This window comes from Parambassis ranga, chromosome 8 (assembly GCF_900634625.1).
Source record: "Parambassis ranga chromosome 8, fParRan2.1, whole genome shotgun sequence".
Classification (NCBI taxonomy): domain Eukaryota; kingdom Metazoa; phylum Chordata; class Actinopteri; family Ambassidae; genus Parambassis; species Parambassis ranga.
In genome coordinates, this window is record NC_041029.1 from 4,872,133 (window position 1) to 4,898,414 (window position 26,282).

Below are 26,282 nucleotides of genomic sequence, written 5' to 3' on the forward strand. Positions count from 1 at the left end.
ATACCCACGCTAGCTTGCCCTCCCTGTCCTCGTCCCACGGGCCACATTGCCTCCTCAATCTGCAATATGGAGCATAATTATACTAATTTCTTTCAATTGCATTAGCAAGGGCCTGGAGAGAAGAAAGGCCTTCTTTCTAAGCAGGAGTCTTGACTGTGCAGTCAGCTTCCCTGCATGCACCTCAGAGAGCAAGTACAGGGGGAGGCGACATGACCCTTGGTCATCACCCCCACCACTCCACCGCCACCCCCACCCACCCCTCTCATTTGCCTGCGCTCCCCTCTCTTCCGTCATTCCCTCCAGCTCATGTCCCTCTATTCTCATTCCATGTTTTCCTCCCACACCGACTGCTGATGTGGAATGAAACATATTTGAAAACACCGAAGTGCTTCTGGTGCTCATTTAAATCTGCCTTTTTTTAAGGAGAAATATGAAGTTTAGGATTTTATTTATACGGCATGGGAGGCCTCTAAAATTCCTTTAGTGCACAGTTTTGTTGGGTCAGCGCAACCTGTAACTGCTCTAACAAAGCTTGATTCCTTACACGTTTTGACCCTTGAGAGCCAAAAGTGCAGCTTAGATCTTCCAGGAAACAAACTGGCAGCTTATTTTTGAGTAAAATATAGTATATGCAGTGTGTATTCGGGACTATAGGATTTCTTTTTCTCTGTGTTCCCTTCCCAAGTAGGAGCACTGCTGCATGACCAGGGCACATCAGATCAGCCTTGTGGATGAGGGACTCTGGGGGACCACAGGGTGCTGGTAGTGGGAACACTGCCTCAATTATGAAAGACGCCATTGTCTTGCCTGGCTCACCAACATAGAAAATGAATAAATCAAAGTGGAGAGATCAAGAGTTGCAGAGGAAGGGAGAGAAAAGAAGGGGGGGGGCTATCTGACATCTGCATTTTTAAACTGGGCATTGAGCTCTAGAAGAATGTTGTTATCTTCCACCCGCTATTGCTACAAAAGTGAAGAATTTTGCGTTGAATTATGGCAGGAGCTGACCTCTGATGAGATCTACACCTCCTCTCTGTCCCCCACACATATTGGGTTTCTATTTATCGTCAGGAAGTTCAGTGTCAAAGCAGCTTCTGTTGTTGTCGAGCCTTTGATTTATGTTTTTTTGGAAAGACTCTGTCCGTAATTGGCAAAAAGAAATTGAATAAATCCAAACTTTGCTGCTGTTCAAAGTTGAAGATGATTTATCTCCACCTGTCTGTAATGATCCATCACATGGTGAGCTGAGGTTGTTGTGATTTTTGGCTAGTGGTTTGACTATTTGATTTGATTTTCACTGATGTTTCATCGTTCTGTCTGTGCTCCAACCATAAATGGATTGCTTTTTTAACTGGATAAAACTGATAAGACATGGATTCACTTTTTGAAAATCCTGCTAATATAATCGTCAGCACTCATCATAACCTAAAAAGAGACTTTTGACTTAAAAGATCAGAGCATGGACATGACAGGATGCACTTTTTTAAACCCAGGGTGGCCATGTAGATGAAATTATATTCAAGCAGGCTATTGGATAAGAGTTTTGTTGTATGGCTTAGTTTTTCAGGAATGCCTTGATGGAATTTCTTCATATTTGGTACAAACATCACTGGATGTTCATTAACCTAAAGTTAAATTGACTGGAATTTGGTGGTCAAGGGTGAATGCTCAACAACACTGTGACCGTACGTCTTCACAGGGTATCAATTACCAATGATGCCAGCCAGGTTATTTAAAGCTTGTTTTGTATTAAACATTTCAATTATATTGACGCACAAATTAACTTTAGCTGACTGGCCACTGACATGTGTGGGCATGCAGGGTGGGCTGTCAGTCGGAAAGCCTCAGCCTGACCTCTGCAATTTTACAGCCAGTGTAGACTGGTATATGGCAGATCCCCGTAACAGCAAGATAGCAGCTGGCTCTCTGATTCAGTTCAACACAGTGGCACTTTGCTGCTGCCTCCAATCCCAGGTGTGTGTGCTTGTATGTGTGTGTGTGTGTGTGTCTGCGCATAAATGGTGTCCACACAATGGCCGCCCTGTGTGACCCTGCGCATCTGTGTCTGCCCGGACAAGCTCTACTGTCCTGTTTGCAGCTCGGCCCTCTCTTCAGCGTTGACAGCACACTACAGGTGCCCGACACATCTGGTGCCTCGTGCAGCCAAACACATCTGCTGAGGCACTGATAAGTTAAATTAAGATGAGCCTCAAAGGAATACACTAACAAAATCAGCAGGAACATAACAAATTGCATTCAGTTGCTACTTTAAGAAGTGAGAGAAGTTAAGTGACTTTTTTTTTTCTTCACAGCCCCACAAATGTGTTCATTATTTGACCAGGCCACAAGTTCATGACCAGACCTCCAGTCATTAATGAAAGTCTGTGTCTGGGGCTGAATTCAGAACAGTCATCACACTGTTATTTCGACTAACAACCTCCGCCATCTTTTAGTACCAAACACATTCTGCTCTGTCTAACAGCAAGCTCTGGACAGGCAAAAAAGTTTGTGTGAAAGGAGCCATTTATAGATGTTTTTGTAAGCTAAAAGAATATTTGTGATTCATTTGGTCACTTCTGAAACACAGTGGCACCCTAGTTGTTCATTTGTGACTCAATGTTGAACCCAGCTATAGCTGCAAAGGGGAATATAAACTATTTACTGGTCAAAATGAGAGAAAAAAAACAAACTGCTGCCCAGCCAACATCTGTGGTAAAGATATGCAAATAAACCATGTAAGTTAGTGTTTTAGTTCGGACAAACAAATGCAACAGTGAGCTCATCAGCCTTAAGCAGAAGCACAGTGTGCAAATACAGACCAGAGTTTAACCAGTTTACAGGTGCACTTCCTCCTTCACCTGACAGGATATTTGCATGAACATGCAAGGAGGAACCTTCATCCATCTGCCATGCTGATCAGTCTGCAAAGTTTGTATGAAATTTAATCACTTCCTTATTAACTTGGCTATTTATTTAGCAGGATAAACCTTGGACAAATATGTTTGTCCGCATGTAACTTTTTGTCATCACTAATACAATCTGACAGTCTTGGTATTTCCTCCCACTGTATATGTGTGTGTGTGTGTGTGTGTGTGTGTTATTACAGCTCTCAGGTCTGCTGGGTCAGGTCACAGGACATGACAGTTGGCCGGTATAGATCAGCCTCTAGGCTAGTGCAAGCCCCCTCTCTTTTTCTCTCACTCTGGGTGGCCTGTGTTTACGAGCTCCAGGAGCAGGTCATCACAGTGCTGAGAACACGGCTGCTGCAGGGGGACTGTTACTGGGTCAGCCCTGGAGGAGCGACCAGGAATTTTTTCCTCTCTGTGTAGGTCTTTTACATGTGTGTGTGTGTGTGTGTGTGTGTACGCGCGCACACTTGTTGATGTGAGTTTGTGTGTTGACTCGGACTTCCTGTGTGCAGCAGCATGGGGGAACTGGAGATGGGGGTGAGATGACCCTCGACCCTGACCACATGTCCTGGTCTGTTGGGTGATCACCCACACTTCCGCCTGTAGGGCCTCCTTGCTCCTCTCGGGGTCCATGAAATCTCTCGGCACCACTGTAGCCTTGTTGCAACATGATCATCATTGTCATAATGTTGTGCTGTATATACATATTAAAGGTGTGTGCTCTGTGACAAATAAGTAGTGGAAACAGCTGGATGATGTGTTAATAGTTGCCCTGAATGGCCTCACTGGGTAATGAAGTGAAATACTTACTGTTACAGGGAGGGTTAGATGAGATAGTGTTACTTCATCTACTCTTTCACTGCTGTAAAGCCTTTATATACTGTGTAAAGGGTGACAAATGCTTTAAAATGTGATGATGGTTTGTTACAGAAATTCAGCTACTAACTGATCCTGTCAAATGTTTGAAGTTGTAGTTGTGCTGCTTCTGTAGCAGTGGCTCATTGACATCTGTGGGGAGGGTATCTAGTTTTCCAGAATCCTCTTGGACATTAATGAAACAGTGCTTAAAAACAATAGTTATTAAATCACATTCAGGAACTTTCAGGTTACTATTATGTGGTTTTTTTTTGGCCCCTCTTTCGATCTTGTTTTTGTGAATCTCTGGAACATTCAAGGATCAGCTGATTAGATTATAGAGGATTATAGAGGTGAAAGGGTCAAGGTTACTGCAATATCACATCGATCCCATTCTTGTAAAGCACATCGACATCTCCGTAATGCCCTGAATGCCATGAGCATCTATCTGGATAATCCTTTTTTCTATTAATCGCTCTTGTTTGTTCTTTATTATCTGATATTACATGTAGGCTGGATGCAGTCACCCACATGGTAGCCACATTGTTACTGCACGTATACAAACAACGTGCACGGGAGGAATTCTAATTATTTTGCAATAGAATACAATTGAATTTCAATTTTCGGATCCTCAGCTGCTTTTCCTAATGTATGACAGTTTCAATCAATGGTGACCTTTTAACCTCTTACTTCCCTGGGAACACAGTCATTCCTGTCCTCTCACTCATTGAGCAGTAGTCACTGGCTCAGGGCGACCTCACCACAACGACTTTCTTTGACTATGGTTAATGAGAAGACTATGGTACAGGATTGCAGCTAATGTCAAGAGGTTTGCTTCCTTTACTTCTCTCCTTATCAGCCTGTGAATCGGAAATGATTCAATTAAATGCATCTCCTCTTTTCGAAGACTATGTCCACTCCCGGTAATCCACACTACTCTATTAATGCGGTAAATACAGCTAAATTGTATAATCACAGAGGCTGCGATTAGAGCAGTATGCTTGTCGATAAAGGGGCTAGTATGCCCGTTGGCAGAGTATGCTGTCCTTCAACATCTCAGTGCCTGTAATTAAATGTAGGGGTCTGCGTTTTGGTTTATTCAATTTGTTTTGACTGATTAGTCCAGGCGGGCATTGACTGATGGGTAAAACAGAAGTGGTGGTGTGCTGGCTGAGACAGAGAGGGGTTGGGCACAATGTATAAGCATACGGCCCTATTGCTCATGAGAATCCATCCTAAAGGTCAAAGGTCAGGCTCAGTGACTACATTTAAAACTCACTACAAACACTAAAGGAAACATGCTGATATAAAAGTCCTGGATTTCTTCAGTGCTTGAGAGCTACTTATGTGCGAAGTGTGTGTGTGTGTGTTTGCGGTGGCATTTGCTGTGTTTATTTGGTCAGGGGTGTCAGACAGATTAGCTGGTGTGTTACAGGTGCTATAAAAGTTGTTGCTTTGGACATGGCTCATGAACAGCATAATGACTCTCGGCTCATGTTAATCTCACTCCGCTTGGCTTCAGGCCTCAAGGCTAACAAGCACGAGATGACGCAGAGAGGAAGAAAGCGCTCCAGCATTACGCCTACTGGCTCAGGATGGGAAGAAGGCCAGAGAAGGAAAGAAAAAAATGACGGAGGGCCTGAACAAGAAAAGACTTGGATATCATGTACTACAAGGTGCTAATTTATCCACCTCCTTTTATCTGCGTGCTTGTCATTTATCAACAGTGCTGGGAGGATTAAACTTCTCCCATTTGCAAAAGGGTACTTTGCAGTTTTTAGCAACCAAGGCGTCTAGTCTTCACCTGGCCAATATGGGTGAAATGAATATATTCTTGTAACCACACAAGGCCTTAAAAACGTTCCTACTCCAGGTGAGGATGGGCTGCTGAACACTCAATACTCACTGTTTAACTACAAGTGTAGAGAAGTATAGAAGAAAGGCATGAGATTAAGTGCAGAGCTGAGAGGCGTCTCTGTCTGCAGGAGTGAAAAAAGAATGATGGAGAGTGCAGTCGCTCACACTGTTCTCCTCAAGTGGGGTGAGTGTGTTGTGGAGTCCACGCTGTTTGTTTTATTGGCCTTTAGGGGGAAAAGGAACAGAACGTTTGTGCTGGGATACCGGGAACCACATGGCCTGTACTTTATTTCTGGATGATACTTTCTGAAAGAGCACTACAAGTCATAGATCTGACTGTCATCTGTTTTTGTCTCAACCGGTTGCATCTCCTTGGTGTTTGCTGCTCTTGTCTGTTACCAATCTGCATTTTAATGCACCTATTATATTAATGAAACAAAGTATGATGGGAGCGTTTGGTCAGAGGACCGCCAAGCTCTCAGACATGGTTACCCTGTGAGGTAGTGCTTTGGCCCAGCATGCAGACAGGCTTCAAACTCAGGTGTAGTGTAGAATGGCGGTGTTTACGAGGCACGACACCAGTGTAATCCAAGTAATTGTTTATAACAGGCCTCAACCCATGTTATAAGTAATTACTTTTGGGTGCCCCTTCCCTGTAAAAATCAATTTTGTTTCCTGTCTGGGAGTCTAATGCCACAAATCTAAACTCCTCGTTTCCAAGATGCATGTATTTTACAACACCTTTTGAATGACATTACATATAATTGTTGGTTTTCTGTGAGCTGCACAGGTTGTAAAATACATGCATATGCGACTAAGGATCATTAGAGCTTTGATGGAGCAGAGCTATTCCTCAGTGACACTCCATCACCTGTGCCCATAAAAATCTGTGTGCCAAGCCAGTAGGGGAGAATTTAAAGGTGTGGAACGGTGCTCTAATAGCCACTTCCTTAATCAGGATGGCTAGACAAATTGTAATCATTAGCACTGTACTGAGTGAGTGATGGAGGATAAGAAGAAAAGGACAGAGGAGGAGGAGGAGGAGTAGCTGTCACCTGGGTCTGTTTGCAATCAGGCAGCTAAAGCAGGTACTCCTAATAGGGCCGGCAAGGCTTACATCATCTTGGATGCAAGCACTTCTCTGACATACATATGTGCGCAGGCACAGTCAGACGTGTGCACAGTAACCCACACAAAATGTTACAACAAATCACACATGCGCACACGTTCTCAGCAGGGTGCAGATACTGCTCACACTCTGATTCACTCTGTTGTCCTTCTGTGCTATGCGAAACGTGGTCACTGGCTGCAACAATAGGCTGTTGAATATGTGACACCTGTGAATCTTTTGGCTTGGTTGCTTTTGTATTTTCTGCCACATTATACTGGTGCATTATTTTTGCAATATTTTTGAACACATTATCTCTTTAGAGGCGTCATTTGTAGGATTGCTACCAGAAAAAATGCTTACCAGCTAACTGTGGAGGAAACCTTTCTGTAATACAACTTTGAATGACGTCTAGTCTGCCTACAGCCCAAAATGGGAGCTCTGCTCCTTTAAATGTAGGGTAGGAGATTTTCATTCTGATGCACTTTTTTTTAAATTAGTGTAACTTCTCTTTACAATCCGGTAGCATCCGATTAGTTCGGCAGTTTCACATTAAAACAAAGAATATGAATCATCTGTGGAAGCTATAAAACGCTAAAAACATCAGCCAATCCTCCGGGTGGACCCTGCGCGGAGTATTGGCTGGTTGTCACTCTCTTCCTGCTCTGCGCGCACCAGAGAGGTACGTGCATGATGGCCGAAGTCACAGACCGCAGCTCGTCTTCAGGTATGCGCGTCCATGTGATTGGGAGGTGTGGCTTCGGGGTGAGCTCCGAGAGAATCTGGCTGACTCTCACTGAGTTTTCAAAATCTCCTACCCTACCTTTAATGTTTATTTGAAGTAGCCAGTAAAATGACAGAATTCTGAGTCGTCCGGCATTTTTCTAAAAAGCCAAAAATCTAAATGATTCAAGTTTAGAGCTGAGGAAGTTGTGTGGACTCACACAAAACCGCAAAAAGTAATTTCTGCAGACACTAACAATTAGACTGTACACATGGATACTGTACATAAAACTGCTGAGACACACGTGCGCACGTTCACACAGCTGCACATGCTTGCATAAAGCTAGCATCTGTCGCAGATACATCCGTCAGTGCCTCCACATCTGTGCGCTCCGGCTCAAGCCTTTGGCTCCAGCCCCCACACCCCACACACACGTTCCCCTCAACTGGGCTTTGGCCTGGAGCCACTCTCCCCCTCGGCTCTCCAGCTGAGTGATACATGCACTAACCTCAGACAGCTATACTGTCCTGTAGCCTATTTAAAGTATTCCTACGGGCAATGTGATACGGTGGGTTTTATTTGAAACGATTTTTGATTGAGATGGGACAACTGCCTGAAACTGCACTTCCAATGGCCTTAATGTGGAATGTTTCTTTCACGGTGACACATGTTCAGTGCTTTTCTGGCATGCGCACTGATGCAGCAGCTAATGCTGTCCAGCCAGTTAACCTTCATCTGTCTAAAACATGACTTTTCTTTGTAACTTCTTCAGGCATCAGTCCATTGAAGCTGTCTGGTTGAAAGCATTGCTTACAATTTATGCCAGTTAGGCACGGCTTTAATGGAGGTCCCTTCAAGCAAATTTGTTTTGATAGTATCATTCATTTTTAGGACAGTGTTGTATCTTTTTAAATTGCTAAGTGTGAATCCTGTGTTGACATTCTGGCATCTTTATTGACAACATCCCACCCCCCCATCTTCAACCCGAACTTACCCCTGCACCGAGGTCATTAGTCATAAGCAGGGAGGAGGGGGAGACGGGAGGGGGGGGGGGGGGTAGTGAACAGTGTAGAATGGATCCTATTGTGGTAGCCCTGTGGGCCAGAGGGTGCTGTCTCACCCAGGCAAGTATCACCATTTGGACCAGCCAATTGTGTTTTCTTGAGTGTCCATGCATGTGTTTTGCTGTGAATATACGTGTGTGTGTGTGTGTCTACAAGTGCACATATGTGTGTTAATGTGTCTGTCCAGACGTGTCACCATGACAACTGCTCTTTTTGTTTGTTCACTATGTGATGAGACACCATGCGAGCATGTGAAGCTCCTCACATGCTAACTTGTTTGTTCCAAATAACAAATGTGCACGGCTCTATCTATAGGGATTTTTCATGTCCAGTCCAGAAAGTGTGCATGAGTAGGTGAGAGCACAGGGAAGGAGGTAGGCTGTCTGTATCTGGAGTTATGTGCTCAGGGTCAAATTAAATCAGATTTCTATAACAATATCTTGCTGTGACATGACACTGATTTCCGGCCAGCTCTCATACATCTCAGCAAACCTATTCCTCTTTGTCCCCCTTTTTAAATTGGACCCAGAATGTAAAGGTCTTATCCAGGGAGTGAGCACACCTTGTTTTGGGAGGTTTGGGCCAAGGGGAAAATCAGCCTTCAATAAGTATGTAAGGGAAAAGACTCAACCTGCCAAAATGGCAGCCGCCCTGTACACTGTTCAACTGGAAAATCGACAGCCAGTGAAGGAGGGATGGGATCAGAATCCAAGCAAAAATAAGAGTGATTTTCTCCCCGGCCTCCTGTTGCAAGAAAGACAGCGAGTAAGAACGTGTGAAGAGGCTCGCGGCCCTGAAGCATTACAACTAAAGCAGTGGTAAAAAAAAAATGTATTTATGAATGGTCCTGGTCCTGTTTGTTTATCATGTGAGATGACTGGATTGTCACAAGATCATATCACCTTCTGTGTTTCCAGGCTTTAAGTTACAGATGTGAAGTGTTTTGACTGGCGTGCCTGATGATGGCACAAACCGAAGGTTCAGAAAAAACAAACTGTTGTAACCTGATGCTCCGTCTTCAGATCCTTCCTGATTTTACATGGCCTTATGTTACAAACATCTTCTGATATATGTGAAATTTATATGTTCAAATGATTTACAGCTACATGACATATAAGTAGCCTTGACTGCTGAACTATTTGACATGCAATGATCCACATCATGTACAATATCAACCTTAGCAGAATGAAACGAAGAATCATGTTGAATTTATCAGCTGTTACACACCACAGAGCCTTCTCTCTGTACGGCTGCAGTCTCCTCAGTTGTATGTTTTGCTGCAGTTAAGTCTAAGCGGAGTGCAGCTTTAGTGGGGAGGAGGCTCCGAGCTTGTTGGAAACCACAGCACCACCGGCGCCAACTCCAATGAGACATGAATTATAGCTCCAGCTTCCCCGAAATCAAATAAATAATCTTTCCCTTATTTATTTACTCTCATTATGATTTGCAGCTTCTCAATCATACTATTGGATTTGGTTGCCTTCTTTGCTACACTTCTGTTCACACACACACACACACACACATATCACTGCTGTTGTTTTAGACACACACCTGCCACCTGTTGTTTTCATTGATATTAAAGTCTGGATATTTCATCATTAAAGTAATTGCAGCCAGGTTTGAAAAATGTAAAATCAATGTCAGAACATTAATGCAGCAGCAGCAGCAGCAGCAGCACGCTGTTCTCCATTCCTGCACACCAGCACAGACAGAAGCAAAAACATTCAGCCTACCTATAAACACACACACACACACTTGAAATGAGTCCTTGGTAGCAACAGTGTTACAACTATCAGAGTCTTTTGGCCATGTGTTGAGTGCAATAATGGTAAAGGCAATGACAGGCTCAGCCCATGCTCTCAATAAGGCTCCCCAAGTGCTAGGTGTGGAAAGGTGTCTGGCAAAGCGCCTGACCGCAGCACTCAAAGAGCACTTTGTCTGCACACCTCACACCCACAGTACCTGCTCATGTTGTGGAAACAACCCAATGTTGTCACACAGTTGATTTAATAAAATTGGATCCCCAAAATGAGTCTTCTAGTGTTTCAGGGGCGCAGTGCTTGTAATGGAAATACATATACTCCACCCCCCCACCCCCCACCCTCACTTTGGCTTAACAGGCATCCTTCCAGAGGCAGAATGAGCGGGGGAGACCAGGGGTAAACGGATACTTCCCCACTGTGAGCCCAGTAGTATAGGTAACCCCACATCCATCGTATGCTCATATCTAGCCAGAACGCTCGCTGCTGCTGCTGCTTGCAGCTCGCAGACTTGTTAAATGATGATTGCTTAAACAGAAAAAGGAAAATAAAGGTAGCACCGGTGGGTTTGAGGTACTGCTGTGGTTTTGTAAGTTGGTTTTGGTATTGGCAGGGAACCTGTTTAGTCTCCTGTCGCTCAGGCTGGTGCAACATAGAGTAGTGACATTTTACAGCCTCAAAGCAGAGCTGGACTTACTGGACATATGATGTTTTTATAGTATTTTAACCAGTGCTGGCCAGAAGGCTTGGAATACAGGAGAATGATCAAATTGCCAAAAAGGTTGGCAGTATTGGAGGGCTGAGTTTGGAAGCAGTGAAGAGCTGAGCCTACACTATAAAAAGTTGACTCTTAAAGGCCTAAGCACATGAAAGGAACGGGAACATGGTCTCTGTAACCACACAGCATCGTCTTGAAGTTGCAAAGAAAGACACAGCAGTTTGATCACAAACCTTTGAGTCATCACCCACATCTGATTATCCATTTCTTGCAGTCGTATGTGGGCTACATGTGCTGCTCTGCATATCTCCGTGCATTTTCAGAGCGTATGTGAGCACACATGACAGACATACTGTTTTGTGTTGTCATCATATAGTAACGCAGTGAACAGATGATGATCCATATGCATTTTCCGTGCTGCTATTTGTCCATACATACTGTTTCTTGGAATGAGTTCTACCATCTTGGAACAATATTTGATGTATATATTGCCATTGGCGCTCTTGCTAATATAAATAGTTGATTTTTACATTTGCCTGCCTGAGTGACTCTATAGGCTTCTCTAGTTACACATCCCCACTGCTGTTTTTAATCTGTCAAGGGTTAAAGGTCAAATGTCTAAACTGATGAGAATTTGGTGGCCATAAGAAGTTACATGGTAATTATGCACTAAAGAATTTTATACAAATATTTAATAGGATTTCTAAAAGGTCAGCATTTGCTAAAGATTAACAGGTGCTAAATTCCTACACTGCATTGCTTATTCTAATTTTTATAATAATATATTATAATAATAATAAAAACATAATAACATAAGCCCACAGTGTTGCTCTTTCTGAAAGGGGCAGTCAGTAAACAGATAAACACCCTGGTGACACGTGTATTTGTTTACCCGCCACTGTGTGTGTGTGTGTGTTGACTTACAGATATCGCCACCGGACTGTTAGGAAGGGGTGGGGTGTCAGATGCCTGTGTGTGTGGTGGGTTTACAGAGTCAACAAAAAGCACACATTGTGGTCAGAAACTGGGTGTGACAGAGGCGCCCTATTAAAATAAGGAAAATGACCCTTAACTGCCGGCCATGCTTCACTACGAGGAAAGATTACATCATACTGTTTGTTAGCGTCCTCTGAACAGCATAATTTCTTAATTATTACTGTGATACTGGTTGGAGTGTTTTGGGCAGCTTTTTTTTTTTTTTAGTAAATGTTTTTATCTTCTGCATCTTCTACATCTTTAAATGTATTAAACTCAGTTTCCCGGCAACAGCACTGACCTTAGAGTGTGCGTACATGTCCATACATCACACAGCCAAAGTGATTTAGATGGGTGTGTGAGGTTAAATCTCGTGGCCTACGACGTGGAGGTTTACTTCCATAATTACACTTTGCAGGGTTATTTGTGTATTTTATGGGTCTGAACTTGTGACCTTGGATGCATCGTGGAACAATTTATGATTTCTTTTTCTTCCCTCCTGTACATGATAAACATCTGCAAACCTCCCCAGAGCTGACGACGATGACAACTAACAGGGAAAAATGAAACAGCAGAAGTCTCTCCTTCCCTCTCTACCTCCCTTGTGTCTTCCCTGTCCTCTTATCCCTCTCCTCTTCTTTACTCCCATGTGTTTCTGTAGTCTTTGGAGTCTTAGGAGGGGTGTGTGTGTGTGTGTGTGTGTTTGGGGGGGTGTGTTGCACATCTGAGGTTTATTTGGCCTCCCCCTGGGGACTGTGGTGAAGCCTTGTATCTCAAGGAAATTGTCAGCACTTTTTGGTCAGCTTGGCACACTGAAGCACACTCACATGTCCACACACACTGTCTCCTCGGTGGTTGCCCCATTGTTGCCCACTTTTTTTCTTCATGCTATAACCCATAATGTCCGGTGCGCACTGTTTTAGTGTATATCCCCTACCAAGCAGCAGCCTCTGGGTGAGACTGCAGTTCCCTAAATGGCCACTTCAGGCAGGCTTTTGCATTTACTATTGAGTGAGGGAATCCTCATAGACACCCATGTTAAAATGCCCAACTTTACAGCAGAAATAGACCATTTATAACTCAACTATGCAAATTATGACAACGATTATGAAGTAATGCATAAAGTTTGTTCATCCTTGTTTCTAGTCGAGGTGATCATATAGCTGGTGTGCTCCTGGTTGTGTCAATGTATTTTAAATTTGCTGGTTCGAGCCAGAATTCGCTGCCCAAAAATGACTATGTTTTTATGCATGTTAAATGATAGTTTACGATGGGCACGGAGCACTTAAAGCACTTTACAACCAACTCTGATGAACTGTTGACTAGATCTGTAGATTTTTGGATTCACTAAAAGATGTTGGTGATGTATGATCACATGTCTAAAGATTACATGCAGGGGATGTCTGAAATGACAGTAAAGAGACACATTTATATATTGCTGCACAGGCACACGTGGCCTGCCTCTCTTCTGAAATGAGCAACATGATGATTTTTTTGAGATTTATCAACACTCACACAAGAATGTTGCCCCTGCCTGTATCTGCTCCTGACCTGGCTGCCACGTTAACATCCAGGCCACTCATACTCACAAGGATACAATCAGAGACAGGTGGCTCCTCTCGTGACCCGGATGCACTTATCCCCTGATGCCTGCCGACCCCAACAGGAAGTGATTCGCCGGCCAAGTGACCTCCCCTGGTGGCCCTTCCTGTCCCTACGTTGCCTCACAGGAAGGAAGGATGCGGTCTGTTGTCCTCAGGCGCCGCTCACTCCCTCTCCCCTCCTCAGACTGACTAGAGAAACCAGATTATTGATTCCAGGCTCTTCTCTTCTCCTGCTCATTTTTTTTATTCTCCTTTTTTGTGTCTCTTCCATTTCTCATCTCTTCCCTCTTGTCTCGGCACCCACTTTATCCTATTTTGACATCAATCCTTCCTTCTTTTGTCATATTTTCTGCCATTCTTTGAGATGTAAGTAAACGCTGTGGACACTGGCAAACCACAGCACCCCCTCCATCCCATTCAATTACTCTGAAGGGACTAACAAGTTCCTTGATTTATAGTCTTTGCTTTATTTTTATTTATTTTTCTGACACGGATTTGTTTATTTGTATTATTGTTATTTTATTGGCCATACATTTACATTATGGCAGTGGTTTCATGTGGTAGAAAAATCCCAGGGTCAGGCTTCTGGGTTTAGTCTGCTCTTCAATGATGCAGATGCTCATTGTGAATTACAGGACACCATTTGGTCGTATTTAGGAGGAGGAGAAGGGGACTTCCAGGCAGACAGAGAAAGAGACCTCGCTAACAACATCAAAAACTGCTCTTGTTGTTCTTGGCTATAGATTAAGAACAGGAACTCCAAACCAAAAAAGAAGGTGAGAAGGTCATGAAGACGCCGTCGCGAGTTGCCTCAGCCATCAGCTGTTAACTGTAGCTGTTAAATAATAATGTCTACGTGGAAGAAAAAACATGATTTCTGTCTTGGTAAAGTGTGAACGTAATATTAATGTTAACACGGTCATCCTCACTGGATGTGGGTGAAGAAGGCAGAGCATGCTTCACATATCTCGATAAGAAACATTTTATATATATGTATATATGTATATATACAAAAGCTTTTTTGAATGAAACCATTTTACACTGAAACAAAACACATTAGTGCTGCTAAATGCTTAACAAACTACACTGTTAAAACAGGTGTAATGAGTAGTCAGCACATCCTTCTGTTTGCACCTCCTGCATTTGACTTTCCACCTTTTTAAAATAATTTTTTGCACTTAAACCAGACTTTAATCTGTAGAAAACCTGTCTTCTAATTAATAGAATTTCTGGATAACACCTCCAAACTAACTGCAAAAATTCAATGACAGTGTTCTCCTTTATGATTGCTCTTTTGTCTACTAAATGAAACAGATTCAGCTGCTAAAAGTGCATTCTGTTCTTTGTTTTCTAAATGGCAAAATAACATGTTACAAAAGACAGTGGAAGACAGCAGGGAGAGAGTGTAAAGTGAGATGTTGTGATCCCACAGGTGTTTTTTATTCTCTTCTATAACATGAGTCTGCAACTGCATTGCCACCTAGTGGGAAAGAATGTTTACTGTCCTCAGATGGCTTTGGTGTAGATGTATGCTCAGCAAATAGAGGTGGTGTTCTCTGGTAAAGATGAAGTAAATCAAGGAAATAACAAAGAGTTAAGCGCTCGAATCAGCAGCTTGTGACAGCGACCGTTTGTGTTGGTCTGAGACTGTGAAATTTTCCAGCTAAACTCCTCCTGCTCACATCAGAACCATATATCAAGGCAGTGAGTTCACATCTGGAGTTTGTGTAGGAGATAGGCATCGATAGGCCTTCAGGCTATATGTCTGGACTCAGCAGTGCATCCCCACAGTGGCAAGGCATCAAAAACACTCATAATGAATAAATCGCTTAGCAGCCAAGAGGCCAGAGACACTTGAAACTGTGGCTCAGAGAGAAAATGGACAGACTGGATAAAGGGAAGTTTGGAAAAGCAAGGGAAAGGTTGCTTGGCTGCTAGCTGCGCTCAGTGGTGCAGGTAATGGTTGTAGGTTTTTGCCAATGAAGGGCTAGCTGCTGGGTTTTATGCATTTTTTAATCATTTTGTGAGAAACAGTAAAGTGCACAATATTGAATATGGAGTGAAATCACCTCATTTAGCGCCACATCCTGTTACTCCTGCATGTATTTAACAGATGTTAGCTGGACCTGCTTCACCCATGTCAAGCTATTTTAGGACTTCATGTCCCAAATGTCAAGCTCACAAAAAAACCCCTTCTCAACCACTTTGATGTCTTCCATGTCTGTCCCTGTCTTTCAACCTTGTCAGGTCTTTAAGGTCCCTCACCAGTCCGTCTTTCATCGACCGTAGCTGAGGCATGCAGCAACAAAGCTGCTGCTGTGGTCAGATGGCATCTGTCCCTTCAATAATCCTGGCCTTATCGCTACACATCAAAGCGTTAAAGGCTTGCATAATTGAGTTAACGAGTGTGTTTGGTATGTAACCTGATCCTTTATTCCGTGAGGACTGTGGTCACACACTGATAGAGACGAAGAGGGAGAGAGGGAGAGAGAGGGAGTGAAAAGACACTAAAGCTCTGCAACAACTGTGGGTTCACGCTGTGGGCCTGGCAAAGCCACACAGCACCCCGGGCCAGCACAGAGCTAATGAAAAAACAACACTAGGGTAATGCTGGTATGGAGCTGGGACTGTAGCACCATGTCCACTGCACAACTGCCCCGGTCAGCGCTGGCACTGGCTGCAGCGCCAGTTGTCACGGCCTTAATCCTGCATGCTGAATGACCTCATCATTGCCTGCCCGCCTGCCTCCTGCGGCGGCTGCCATGGCTGCGGCACTGACCTCACCTCACACACAAAACACACACACACAGATGCAAAGTAGGCAGATAGCACGAGTGCAGCGTCTCGAACATGCAAAACTGTACCGAAACTGTAAGAGGACATATTTATGGCTATCATACAGCCACGTTTATTAGTTTAAAGGTACAGTTTGGGTTGTAAAGTTGTGGAGATTCCTGTGTTCACTCCAATATAATGGAAGTAGATGGCACTCTGTGGTGGTGGTCACAGCGCCAATGGAAAAACCCACATACCTTGTTGTATGTAACTTTTTGTTTTTTTGCTACCAGCAAACACAGGTGTGTGATAAGCCTGTACTCGTGACTGCGTGAGTGGATGTAAAAATCAATGGCGTCCTCTTCAGTTGAGCTTCATGGTGGATGCATGCTGCCTCGTACCCAACAGTTTGTAGGCATACTTCGGTAGATTAGTACTTCAAAAATGGACACAACGACTGGTTACTTGAGTAACCCGGTCAACCTTTCTGAAAAGAGGCATTCCTATTGAGCAACTAGTTCCTATATATGGCACTGCATGAAATATATGAATATTTGATTTAGGAGAGGATCTTAGCCTTCAATCAATGCAATAAAATCAATAGATCAATAGTGTGTGTGTGTGTGTGTGTGTGAGTGTGAGCGAGAGAGAGAGAGAGAGAGAGCTTATCATTTGGCTACCTCAAAAGTGCCAAACGAAACATATGATGGTAGGTTATATACGTTGCACTCACATGAGACAAGATCAAGCCCACAGATAACCACGAACATGGCCGTCAACAGACACAAACACAGATGTACATACTGTTCACCAACATATATATATATACATATATATATGCACACACAGACACACTTGTGTGTGATGAAAATAAAGAGACGCTCTGTTGGCACCTCCTCCAATCACACACGCCGCCTCCACTCCTTCATCCCAGCTGTCACAACTGCAAAAACTCTACAAATACACACTCTCGCATATTCACACTCACCCACACACACCACTTTTCCTGCTCACACCTTTTCCCCGCTCATCACGGCTCTCTCCAGTTGGTGCTTATGTGCCCACTCTCGGCCGCAGCTTGTATGTAAAGAGAGTGTGTGTGTGTGTGTTGTCAGCTTTTATTATTGTCGCAGGTCCAGCTGAGAGCAGAAATGAAGAGCCCACCTCTGGTCCTGCAGAATGGGAAAGTGGACAGTGAGTCATGTTCTATACTGGCCTCGTCTAAACTGTGAAAAATTACGGCCACCAAAGAGTCAATCTGTTTTGTGTCTGACAGCAGGGAGAGGCTTGAGTCCACTCTGAGATTCAGACACGCCTTGCAGTGAATCTCTGCTTTTCCTCTGCCTTTACATCTCTTCACTCTTTTGCTCTCAGGCCACTGGATCTCACAATGAGAGTGTGAAATCACTCCCATGCTTACTCTGCATGTTATGGTGTGTACGAGCAAATCAGTGCAACACCAAATGCTTCCTGTTTGACAGCAACGCCATGTGCACGGTCATAAATCTGATCAGCAGAGCAACAGCACACAGTGACACTGATGCTTTGCAGGAAGCCTGGATTAGCAAGGATTTATGGTCGGGTCTTGGATAACACACCCGTCAGTTGTGAATGCACCCCTGTATCCTCTGCTTGAGATGACAGACTGGCATCTTTGCAAGTGGAACTTCAGTGAGTCCAAAGAAACACAGAAGACATTCAGATTAACTTGAATTTAAAAGGCCTGTATCCAAATAAATAAAGAGAATGAAATAAGGAGCAGATATTTGGGGTGGAATTGGGCCCCTGGTAGTGATTATTGCCGTGTGGAGATTTTCCACTCTGGTACCCTGGCTCAGACTCTCATGTCTGGATCTTTTAAAGGGTCCAGAGAGGTTTGCACACGTATTATTTTCAACACTTCAGATTAAACCTTGCTACAGCTCTCTAAAGCCTTGCTAATGTAGACCCCCTGTTGGGTTACAGCAAAATTAAAAAAGAAAAAAAAATAGTATTTAAATAAAGCATTGACTGTTAAAACAGGCAAGTGTGACACTGGGATGCTGTGGTGACGTCTTTGGAAAGGTAATTAACGTTGTCACCTTTTTTTTTACGATGCAGAGGAAAGAGAATTAAAAACTTTGTGTGATGGCAGATTTGAAGTCAGGGCCTGGCTTCACTGGTTAGCACATTAAAATATGGGAAGATTGAACAAAATCATCAATGCCAAGACAGTTTAAAGGAGCCATAACACATTGTTTTTGCAATGGCCACATTTCTTTCCATTTTCTCTGAGGCTTGTGTTTATAGGAGTATTAAGCTTTTCAAGGTTTCTGTTGGGTTTCTCAGGATGAAATACAGAAGGAAAAAGAGTAAGAAGCTTTAAATGCACAGTTTTGCACGTGCAGCAGCAAAGGACACAAAGGCTGGATATGTTATAATGTGACTGATATTGCAAAGGTATATGAAAATTTAACACCCAAAACCCAGCTATTCTCTGCTACTCTCTTTCTCTCTCTGACAGAGAGTGTGTTTTTTTCCGTTTAAGATGCCTCAGGGTGAGAATAAGAGCCGGTCAGTACCAGTCCACTGTCGCTTGCTTGTTCTCGCCAATTCCTGACAAACACGGGTGCAGGCTGGCAGGATGCCCCCTTGCTCCCGCCCCCTGCAGATCTTGGGACACAGGCAGCTGAGAGAAAGAGCGGCCAACAGATCAACAGTTGCTCTGGCTTTGGTTTGAGCGACTGGCCAGGCTGCTGCACGCCACCCAGCCCACACTCAGGGCACCTGACCCTGGGTAAACTGACAAATGCCTGGCGTAAGGGTGTGCCTGCAGAGTGATGCGACCCCGAGGGCAGGATGACCTGACTGCACTGGAAACACACACACACGTGCACACTAAACAGCCGACTTTGTCTGCCTTATGTTCCTAATCACAGTGTAGCTGCAGCACATTGCACTCGCACTCATCCACACTTCTCAGGCTGCTTTAGTAACAACATGGAACAACTCTAAGGATGTTAGCTGTAACCTGTGGCTAATTAAAATGTTGATGGGAGTTAATGCATTTTCAACAGCTGATTTGCACATATGTTTTTTTATAGCCCATGACAGTAAAACCAGTGCTTTTATAGGTCCTCAGTGTAAGAGTCAGATAATAGTGACATCTATGGCCATGAAGTGAACTGCTGTCAGCACTGTTGCTTCTTGCACACATGTGCAAAAAAGCACTTTGTGCATGAACAACCAGAAGCATCTTATAATTATTATATTATATAAGAAACCTTTATTAGTCCCACAATGGGGAAATTGCTTAAGGCAGCCCAACAAAGAGCGCCATACACCAGTGAGTACACTGGAGGCTATGCAGGTAAAGTGCCTTTCCCAAGGACACACAACAGTGACTAGGGAGGAGTTGGGAACCACCAACCTTCCGGTTATTGGACAACCCTGCTATATCACTGAGCCATTAGTGATTATAACTATAATCACTTGTAATAGACACTAGTATTAGCTCTTAAAACTCTTTTGGAGTTTGGTTGAATTGTCAAGACAGTGTGTTGTTACACTATAGAGCTAGTAGGCTAACAGCTACTGTAGCACTTTAGAATAAATCCTTTGGATTTTTGTGAAAACTGAAAACCAAGTTTTTACAAAGGAATCACCTGTGGTAACAAAGGGACTTTGGGGAAAATCTCATTTTCAGTTTTGATAGAATTTGTTCCCCTTCTGGCAATAAAATGTGATTATGTTTGTTTCTTCAATTGGAACACTAGGAACTCTCACTGCTTTGGTGCACTGGCTTTATTATTGCCTCCTTGTATTCAGTCTTTTTATGTGCTTGTGCTGCCAAATATTTCAGCATTCAAACACACACCGAAGAATATGTTACTGTTATCATAAACGTGCCGTTTACAATGTACTCATTGGGCATATTTAACTCATCTTGACAACGTTGTTAATTTCTCTGAAAGCAGGACTGGATACCAACGACTCTCTCGTCCTGTATTCCCTCCAAAATGCCCAGCTGTTGCTGCAGCAGACAGCTGCTTTGGAGGCAGAACGAATCTCAGCTGTCGGGGGGGAGTTGCGCGCGGGGCTTGGTGGATTTTGGGGGTTTGTATATCCACAAACCAATGACAGTTCAGTCCCCGCTCTGCATGACGTGGAGCAAAATGCTGACAGGCAGCAGATTTAGGGACAGAAACCAGAGGCTACAGCTGTCAACGTGTTTACAACCAAACTGCTAGGACTTCTGAACTAGGGGTGGGGGAGTGGGGGTCAGGGGGTTACATGAGAGACGCCCCCCAAAATGTCCCTGAAAACAAAGACAGGAACAGCAAAGCTCTGTGCGAGGTTATCCTGGTTATTATTTATAATGCACATTGGTCAGGTCAGGAGTAACACAAGCTCACATGAGGCTGCTGTTGTGGGGATCACATAAGGTCTCTGTGCTATGATCTACAAGCATTTACTAATGAGCCTGGACAGCCTGGCACTTGAACAGAAACACAGTTGTATCATACACTAATTTCATATTGTATAACTAACTAGATTACAGAGAAAGGGGGGGGGTGTGCAGCAATACACTGAACACAGCTTCTCATTAGTGGCCACAGAGGATCAGGATCTAATCAGAATATTGCTGCTGTTCTTTTCTGCAAATGGAGACAATATGTGGACCTCCACTGCACAGTGACATCCTCCCTGATACAGGATGAACTGAATTATTAGAGCCACAGAAAATCCAGTGACCATCTTTTGACTGTTCCGCTCGGATCACAAACAGCATGTTGGCGGAGGCTGGAGGAGGCCTAGACAGAGGGTACCACCAGTAATAAAGACCTGCTGTGTGTCATCATGTGACATGCATCATGTGTATACAGTGTGACACTGTTTCTGTTGTTGCACTAGATTGTTTTCCATTTCTGGTTCCAACATCCATATTTGCATCCGATAATAATATAGATTATGCAGACGCATTTCACTTTAAGATGAAGCAGTCACATTTTTCCTGCAGTATTAGTTTTCCATCTGACTGTTTGTGTGTGTTTGGTGTGAGTTTATGAGTTTTAAAGATTTCTGCCTTGTTACTGATATAATAGGACGATATAGGACTTGGCTTGTGGAACTATTTTCTACCAAACCACACTCAGAAAGCAGTTTGAACACGCTCCGCGCTCTAATCTGAACTTCATCCTCTTGTTTTATCTGCGGCTTTCTACTTTATGTTCTCCCATGCTGCCCCCTTGTGGTGAAATATTGAAACCACTGATTAGGCTTGTTCCACAAGTTATTTCTTTTTGTCTACATTAAGGGAAACAACATGCTCATATATGTAATAGATGCATTTTATTTTGTTTACATTGACCAATTACAGCAATTTATAGACCTCTAAGGTTCTTGTTTAGTTATTAAAATGCTGTATAATCCCAGTTTACTTTATTCTTAACAGGGCTCAAGCAACACATGCCAAATTATGGGTGCCGTGAATGGACAAGTGCGCAAAATAACAATTATATGACCACATCATCATTACACAAATGAAAGTTGATTATTGCTCTAAATACATATTTGTTATTGTAGCTGCAGTTTCTTTGGAAGGTATTTTGTAAAAATCTAAAACTTAACAGGATCCAGTTGTTGTTGCGTGTTTGCAGCTGTTTGTTTTCAGCACCACGGACAGTGCCCTGGTACAGTTAGATAGGTCACGTGGTGACGTGACGCACAGACGTGTATGTGTTGACACTGAGGACCACGCGTAGTAAAGATAACGGCGCCTCCTGGTTGTTTTGCGCTCCTGGCGGACTGCTGTTGTTTCCCCCCTGACGCTCCATTACGCACAGCGCGCTGAAGCTGTTGTCCTGGAAAGAGCGACCCATCAGGAGCAGGAAGCGGCAGAGCGACAGTTTCACTCCTACTTTGAGCGGAGAGGTGTCGAGGAACATGCGCTCCACGCACAGGTGAAGATAATCTGCTCATTTAACTTCATCGCTGCTACAACTTTTCCAGTCCCTGCACCGTGCGCAGGTTGTTTGGTTCGCACAGATTTTTTTGCTTTTGAAATCTGGTGAGGGGAAAAAAAGAAAAAGGAAATGTCTCGGAAGAAGGCAGTAAAAGGCAAAGCCGCTGTAAACGGCACCAGCAGCCCGTCTGCAGGCAGCCCCACCGGGAAGGGGACCGGGAAGACTGCGAGAAGCAGCCCGGGCATCGTGCAGATGAACGGGGTGGTCCATCCCAGCAGACCCTCCATCAGCAACAGCAGCGAGTTTTATGACATCGCTTTCAAGGTAAAAAGCCTCAAAACATCACCGACATATAGTCATCACTTTAAAGTCTGTGTCTGTTTTCCTGTTTAGCTTTTTTAATATATTGATTCATTAACAGCTGCAAACCCATGACAGCAGCCTTGTCAATACACAATCAATAACTTGTCAAGGTGCACAACAACAACAAGAGGCAACACATCACTTGCTTGTGCAACTGGTTGATTGGCTGCTGTAGTGATTGGTGGTGTGCTCTGCTTAATGACAGGAGTGTGTGTGTGTGTGTGTGTAACTGCCACCGCAACACAAACAGATTTACACCCACAGATTCTCAGTGTGTAGCTACTCCCAGCATGGCTTCAAGGGACTTGTGCCACCTACTCTGTGTTTTTGAAGCAGCTGATTGATGTGAGTGACGTCATTTGTGTTGCTCATATTGTTCCAAACCACTTAAACTGAAGATGCTCTTGTTTAATTTGATGTTTTGTGTTGGTTTTAAGGTCTATAATTTCAACAGTACGCAGGAAAAAAAGGTGACGTTCTCCATTTTCATTCTGGGCTCTAGTCACAGAATTGTCATTCCTTAAGATCCCCAGGGGGCGGGGGTGTGTGTGTGCGGGGTGGGGGTTTCACTGGTTGCTGTTTTACAGTGGACATCAGACATATAGGTCTGTTGTACATTGCAGACAGATGTCATGTTAATTATTATATGTTCTTATGTATGCACCAATCACTAAGGCAAATTCCTAGTAATGTGAATCCCCTTCACTTACATGGCAATAAACACGATTCTGATTCTGATTCTGAAAATATCTTGCCCATTTGTGGGCCATTGTGACCTCTGATTATCATGGTGCAGTGAGTCACTAATAGGATTGATTGCATTTAAATGTGAACCCTAAAAACAAGAAGGTACCAGGTGACCCTGTTACTGCGTGTGCTGTTAATCCTCATCCCCTGTCTTTCATCTGCTCTCTGCTTCCTCTCTGGACCCAGGAGACACTTTTGATTTCCACAGTCTAGGTCGTGCAGTCCCTCAGCTAACCTGATAACAGTAATCACATAAAACCTTTAACCCAATCACAGCTCTGGATATCAACTGAAATGCACTGTGGCCTATTCAGCAGGAACGAAACACTGCAAAGTGTGCGCACACATGAGCAGTCACACACACACTTATATACACACACTCATTCACCCTCTTCACTGGCCAAGCACCAACATACCAGGACTAATTTAGCCCAATGATTCAAAGGTTCTGAGGACAAACAATCCGGCACTGATAATTAAACATATGAGCAACAACTCCTCCTCTTTATCACTTGTTTCTTTACCCCTCACAGCCCTGGCTGTACTTTTTTTGTGCTGACTTGTGGTCTCTCTTGGTTTCCTGCCCAGGTGATGCTGGTCGGAGACTCTGGCGTGGGGAAGACTTGTCTCCTGGTCCGTTTTAAAGATGGAGCTTTTCTCGCCGGCAGCTTCATCTCCACTGTGGGCATTGACTTCAGGGTGAGTTTAAAACTAAAATTTCATGCAACTTGTGGCCAAATGCCTCACATGTATGTACTTGCAGACACACTTTCAGGTTGTGTATGTAAAATGGGGCCATATAAAAATGGGATTTGTTTTATTACATGGCCCAAAGCTATGAGTGTTTCCTGTGTGAGAAGATAAGATATTGATTTCTTAAATTAGTTTGACATGCTTTAGTTTTTTGGTCTCCCTGGGTGATTACAGTGTCTATCATGTGCCAGTTTCATTGTATCACCCATGGACAGCCTGGAAGGAACGTGTCCATCTCCTCTAATGATCACACTAAGGTGCTGTCAGCCTGTGACACAGAAACAAGTGACCACTCAGACATTACTGAAAAGCAAAAGGGGACAATATACCCTCAAGCATAGTTTTGTGCTTTTGTGCTGTTTTCATTGTTGCCAGAGTGCCTACAGTTTTAAAGGCATGCCCCGGTAATCTTGTCTGATTTACAGAGAGCAGTAAAAGCAGAAAAATAGGAGCGGAATTGAAGCAGAAAATCACCTCACCTCACAGGGAAATCGTCTCTTTACTCCACTGATTACTCTTCTTCTCAAATTTGGCCCCTTTGTTACACAAGATGAGATAGTGAGTCTGCACCCTGTCAGAAGACAAGTTTGTCTAGTATAGAAATGATCCAACTACCAACCTGTGTGATGATTTGTGGATAACATGCAGCAAGAATCTCGGTGCCTTGTGTTGTCTGCTGACCGTAGTCAGGGGGATTGACCTGCAAAGAAGCAGCTAAGGCTAGAGGCTAGGCTAAAAACAAGCCCCAACTGAATGTGTCAATATGGTCGATCTTGGTTTATATTTCTCCACATGGGGGTACATGAGTTTATATATTGACTTAAAGTTTACATAAAATTAAAGGGCATTTGGTTCTTTACTCTCTTGGGAGGCGTTCTCACGTAAGCTGCATGTGTGTTAAACTCAAGTATCCATCCATTGTATAGCCCTGTGTGTGGGCTGGATGAGTCTGTGGGTGGATGAGCAGTTGATTTATTTACTTATGTAACGTCTCTTATAACACCGTCTGTAGTGCTGCTGATGCACATTTAAGCCTATCTAAGCAAAAAGAGGCCTTGATCGCTTCTCCTCGCTGCTACATTTACTACTAATGGAGGAAAAAGTACAAAACTAATAAAGTTTAACGCTTAGTCAGCTCTTTTGTCAGATTGACTTATTATTTAATTGCACTGTGGCGCAGAGCTGTACGATATGAATAATTTCTTCTCCGCTGCTCATTGTAAATGGTTCAGTTTTGTCCTCTGAACACTCGAGGACCTCCCTGTATGTATGTAGAGCTTTTCTTTCACATCCTTTTTAGTACCCATTTGTTTATAAGTATGAAAAAGAGACACAACAATGTCATACATGTCAGGTTTCAGCTGCGTAAATCACATGAACAGTGGGGTGTTTTTGTGAGAAGTTGAGACGGAGAAGTTGAAGGTCTTGGGTGTTTGTCTTCCCACGGAGAATACACACATGGAGAGAGAGAGACGCGGGGAGTGATCGTTATTTTTAGGAAAGGCAGTTTTGATCCCTTTTAGTTGGTGGGAAAGAAAGGCAATTTGCTTCGTATGGGGATTTGATCCAGTTCCCACTTCAAAGCTTCAGCAAGATGCCGTGTTTTCTCCTTCCTCTTGTTTACTGTAGTCTCATTTAAACCTCAACATGTTCTCGGGATTACAGAGCTGCTCTGCTGCTCTCCACAGGCTTAAAATACAAGCGGTCTGAATGCAAAACACTTACATTTATAGAATCTGTGTATAATGAATGTAGATGTATTAATTCATTCATGCCATTAATCATGAGCAAAAAATATGAATTCAAAGCAGATCGTACCTTTCAGGCAGATAAAATGAAAACACCAATACATAATAGATTACTCTATAGGGTTCCGTGGTACCTTTGTGGCACTGATAGGCTGTTTCAGGTTAATTGGACACTGTCTATGTCTCCCTAATGTAAATATTATCGTTTCTTCCACCTCATCGGTTTGTGTTCAAGCTGCATTTCATATCAGGGAACCAGGGAGCACAGCGCACTTTCAATGCAAAGCCCAGTTTGTCCAGGTCATCAGTTGCCATGGTAATCCAGGTGCTAATCGATGGACAGGTGACTGGGGTAGACCAAAGGGCAGAGCTTGTCT

The 26,282-nt window shown here is 43.6% G+C and overlaps 1 protein-coding gene across 2 annotated transcripts in view; it reads left to right on the forward strand.

Annotated features, from left to right (window-relative positions):
• Positions 1 to 26,282, forward strand: part of LOC114439540 (ras-related protein Rab-26-like) — a 72,166-nt gene that overhangs the window by 17,004 nt on the left and 28,880 nt on the right. Inside the window, exons 1-2 of one of the 2 annotated variants that reach the window (XM_028411558.1) lie at positions 22,076 to 22,618; positions 23,993 to 24,103. In XM_028411558.1, coding sequence (XP_028267359.1) covers positions 22,424 to 22,618; positions 23,993 to 24,103 — 306 coding nt within the window. In that variant the 5' untranslated portion in view covers positions 22,076 to 22,423. Of the gene's footprint in view, positions 1 to 22,075; positions 22,619 to 23,992; positions 24,104 to 26,282 lie in introns of those variants that run through there. The other variant, XM_028411560.1, reaches the window with a different exon arrangement.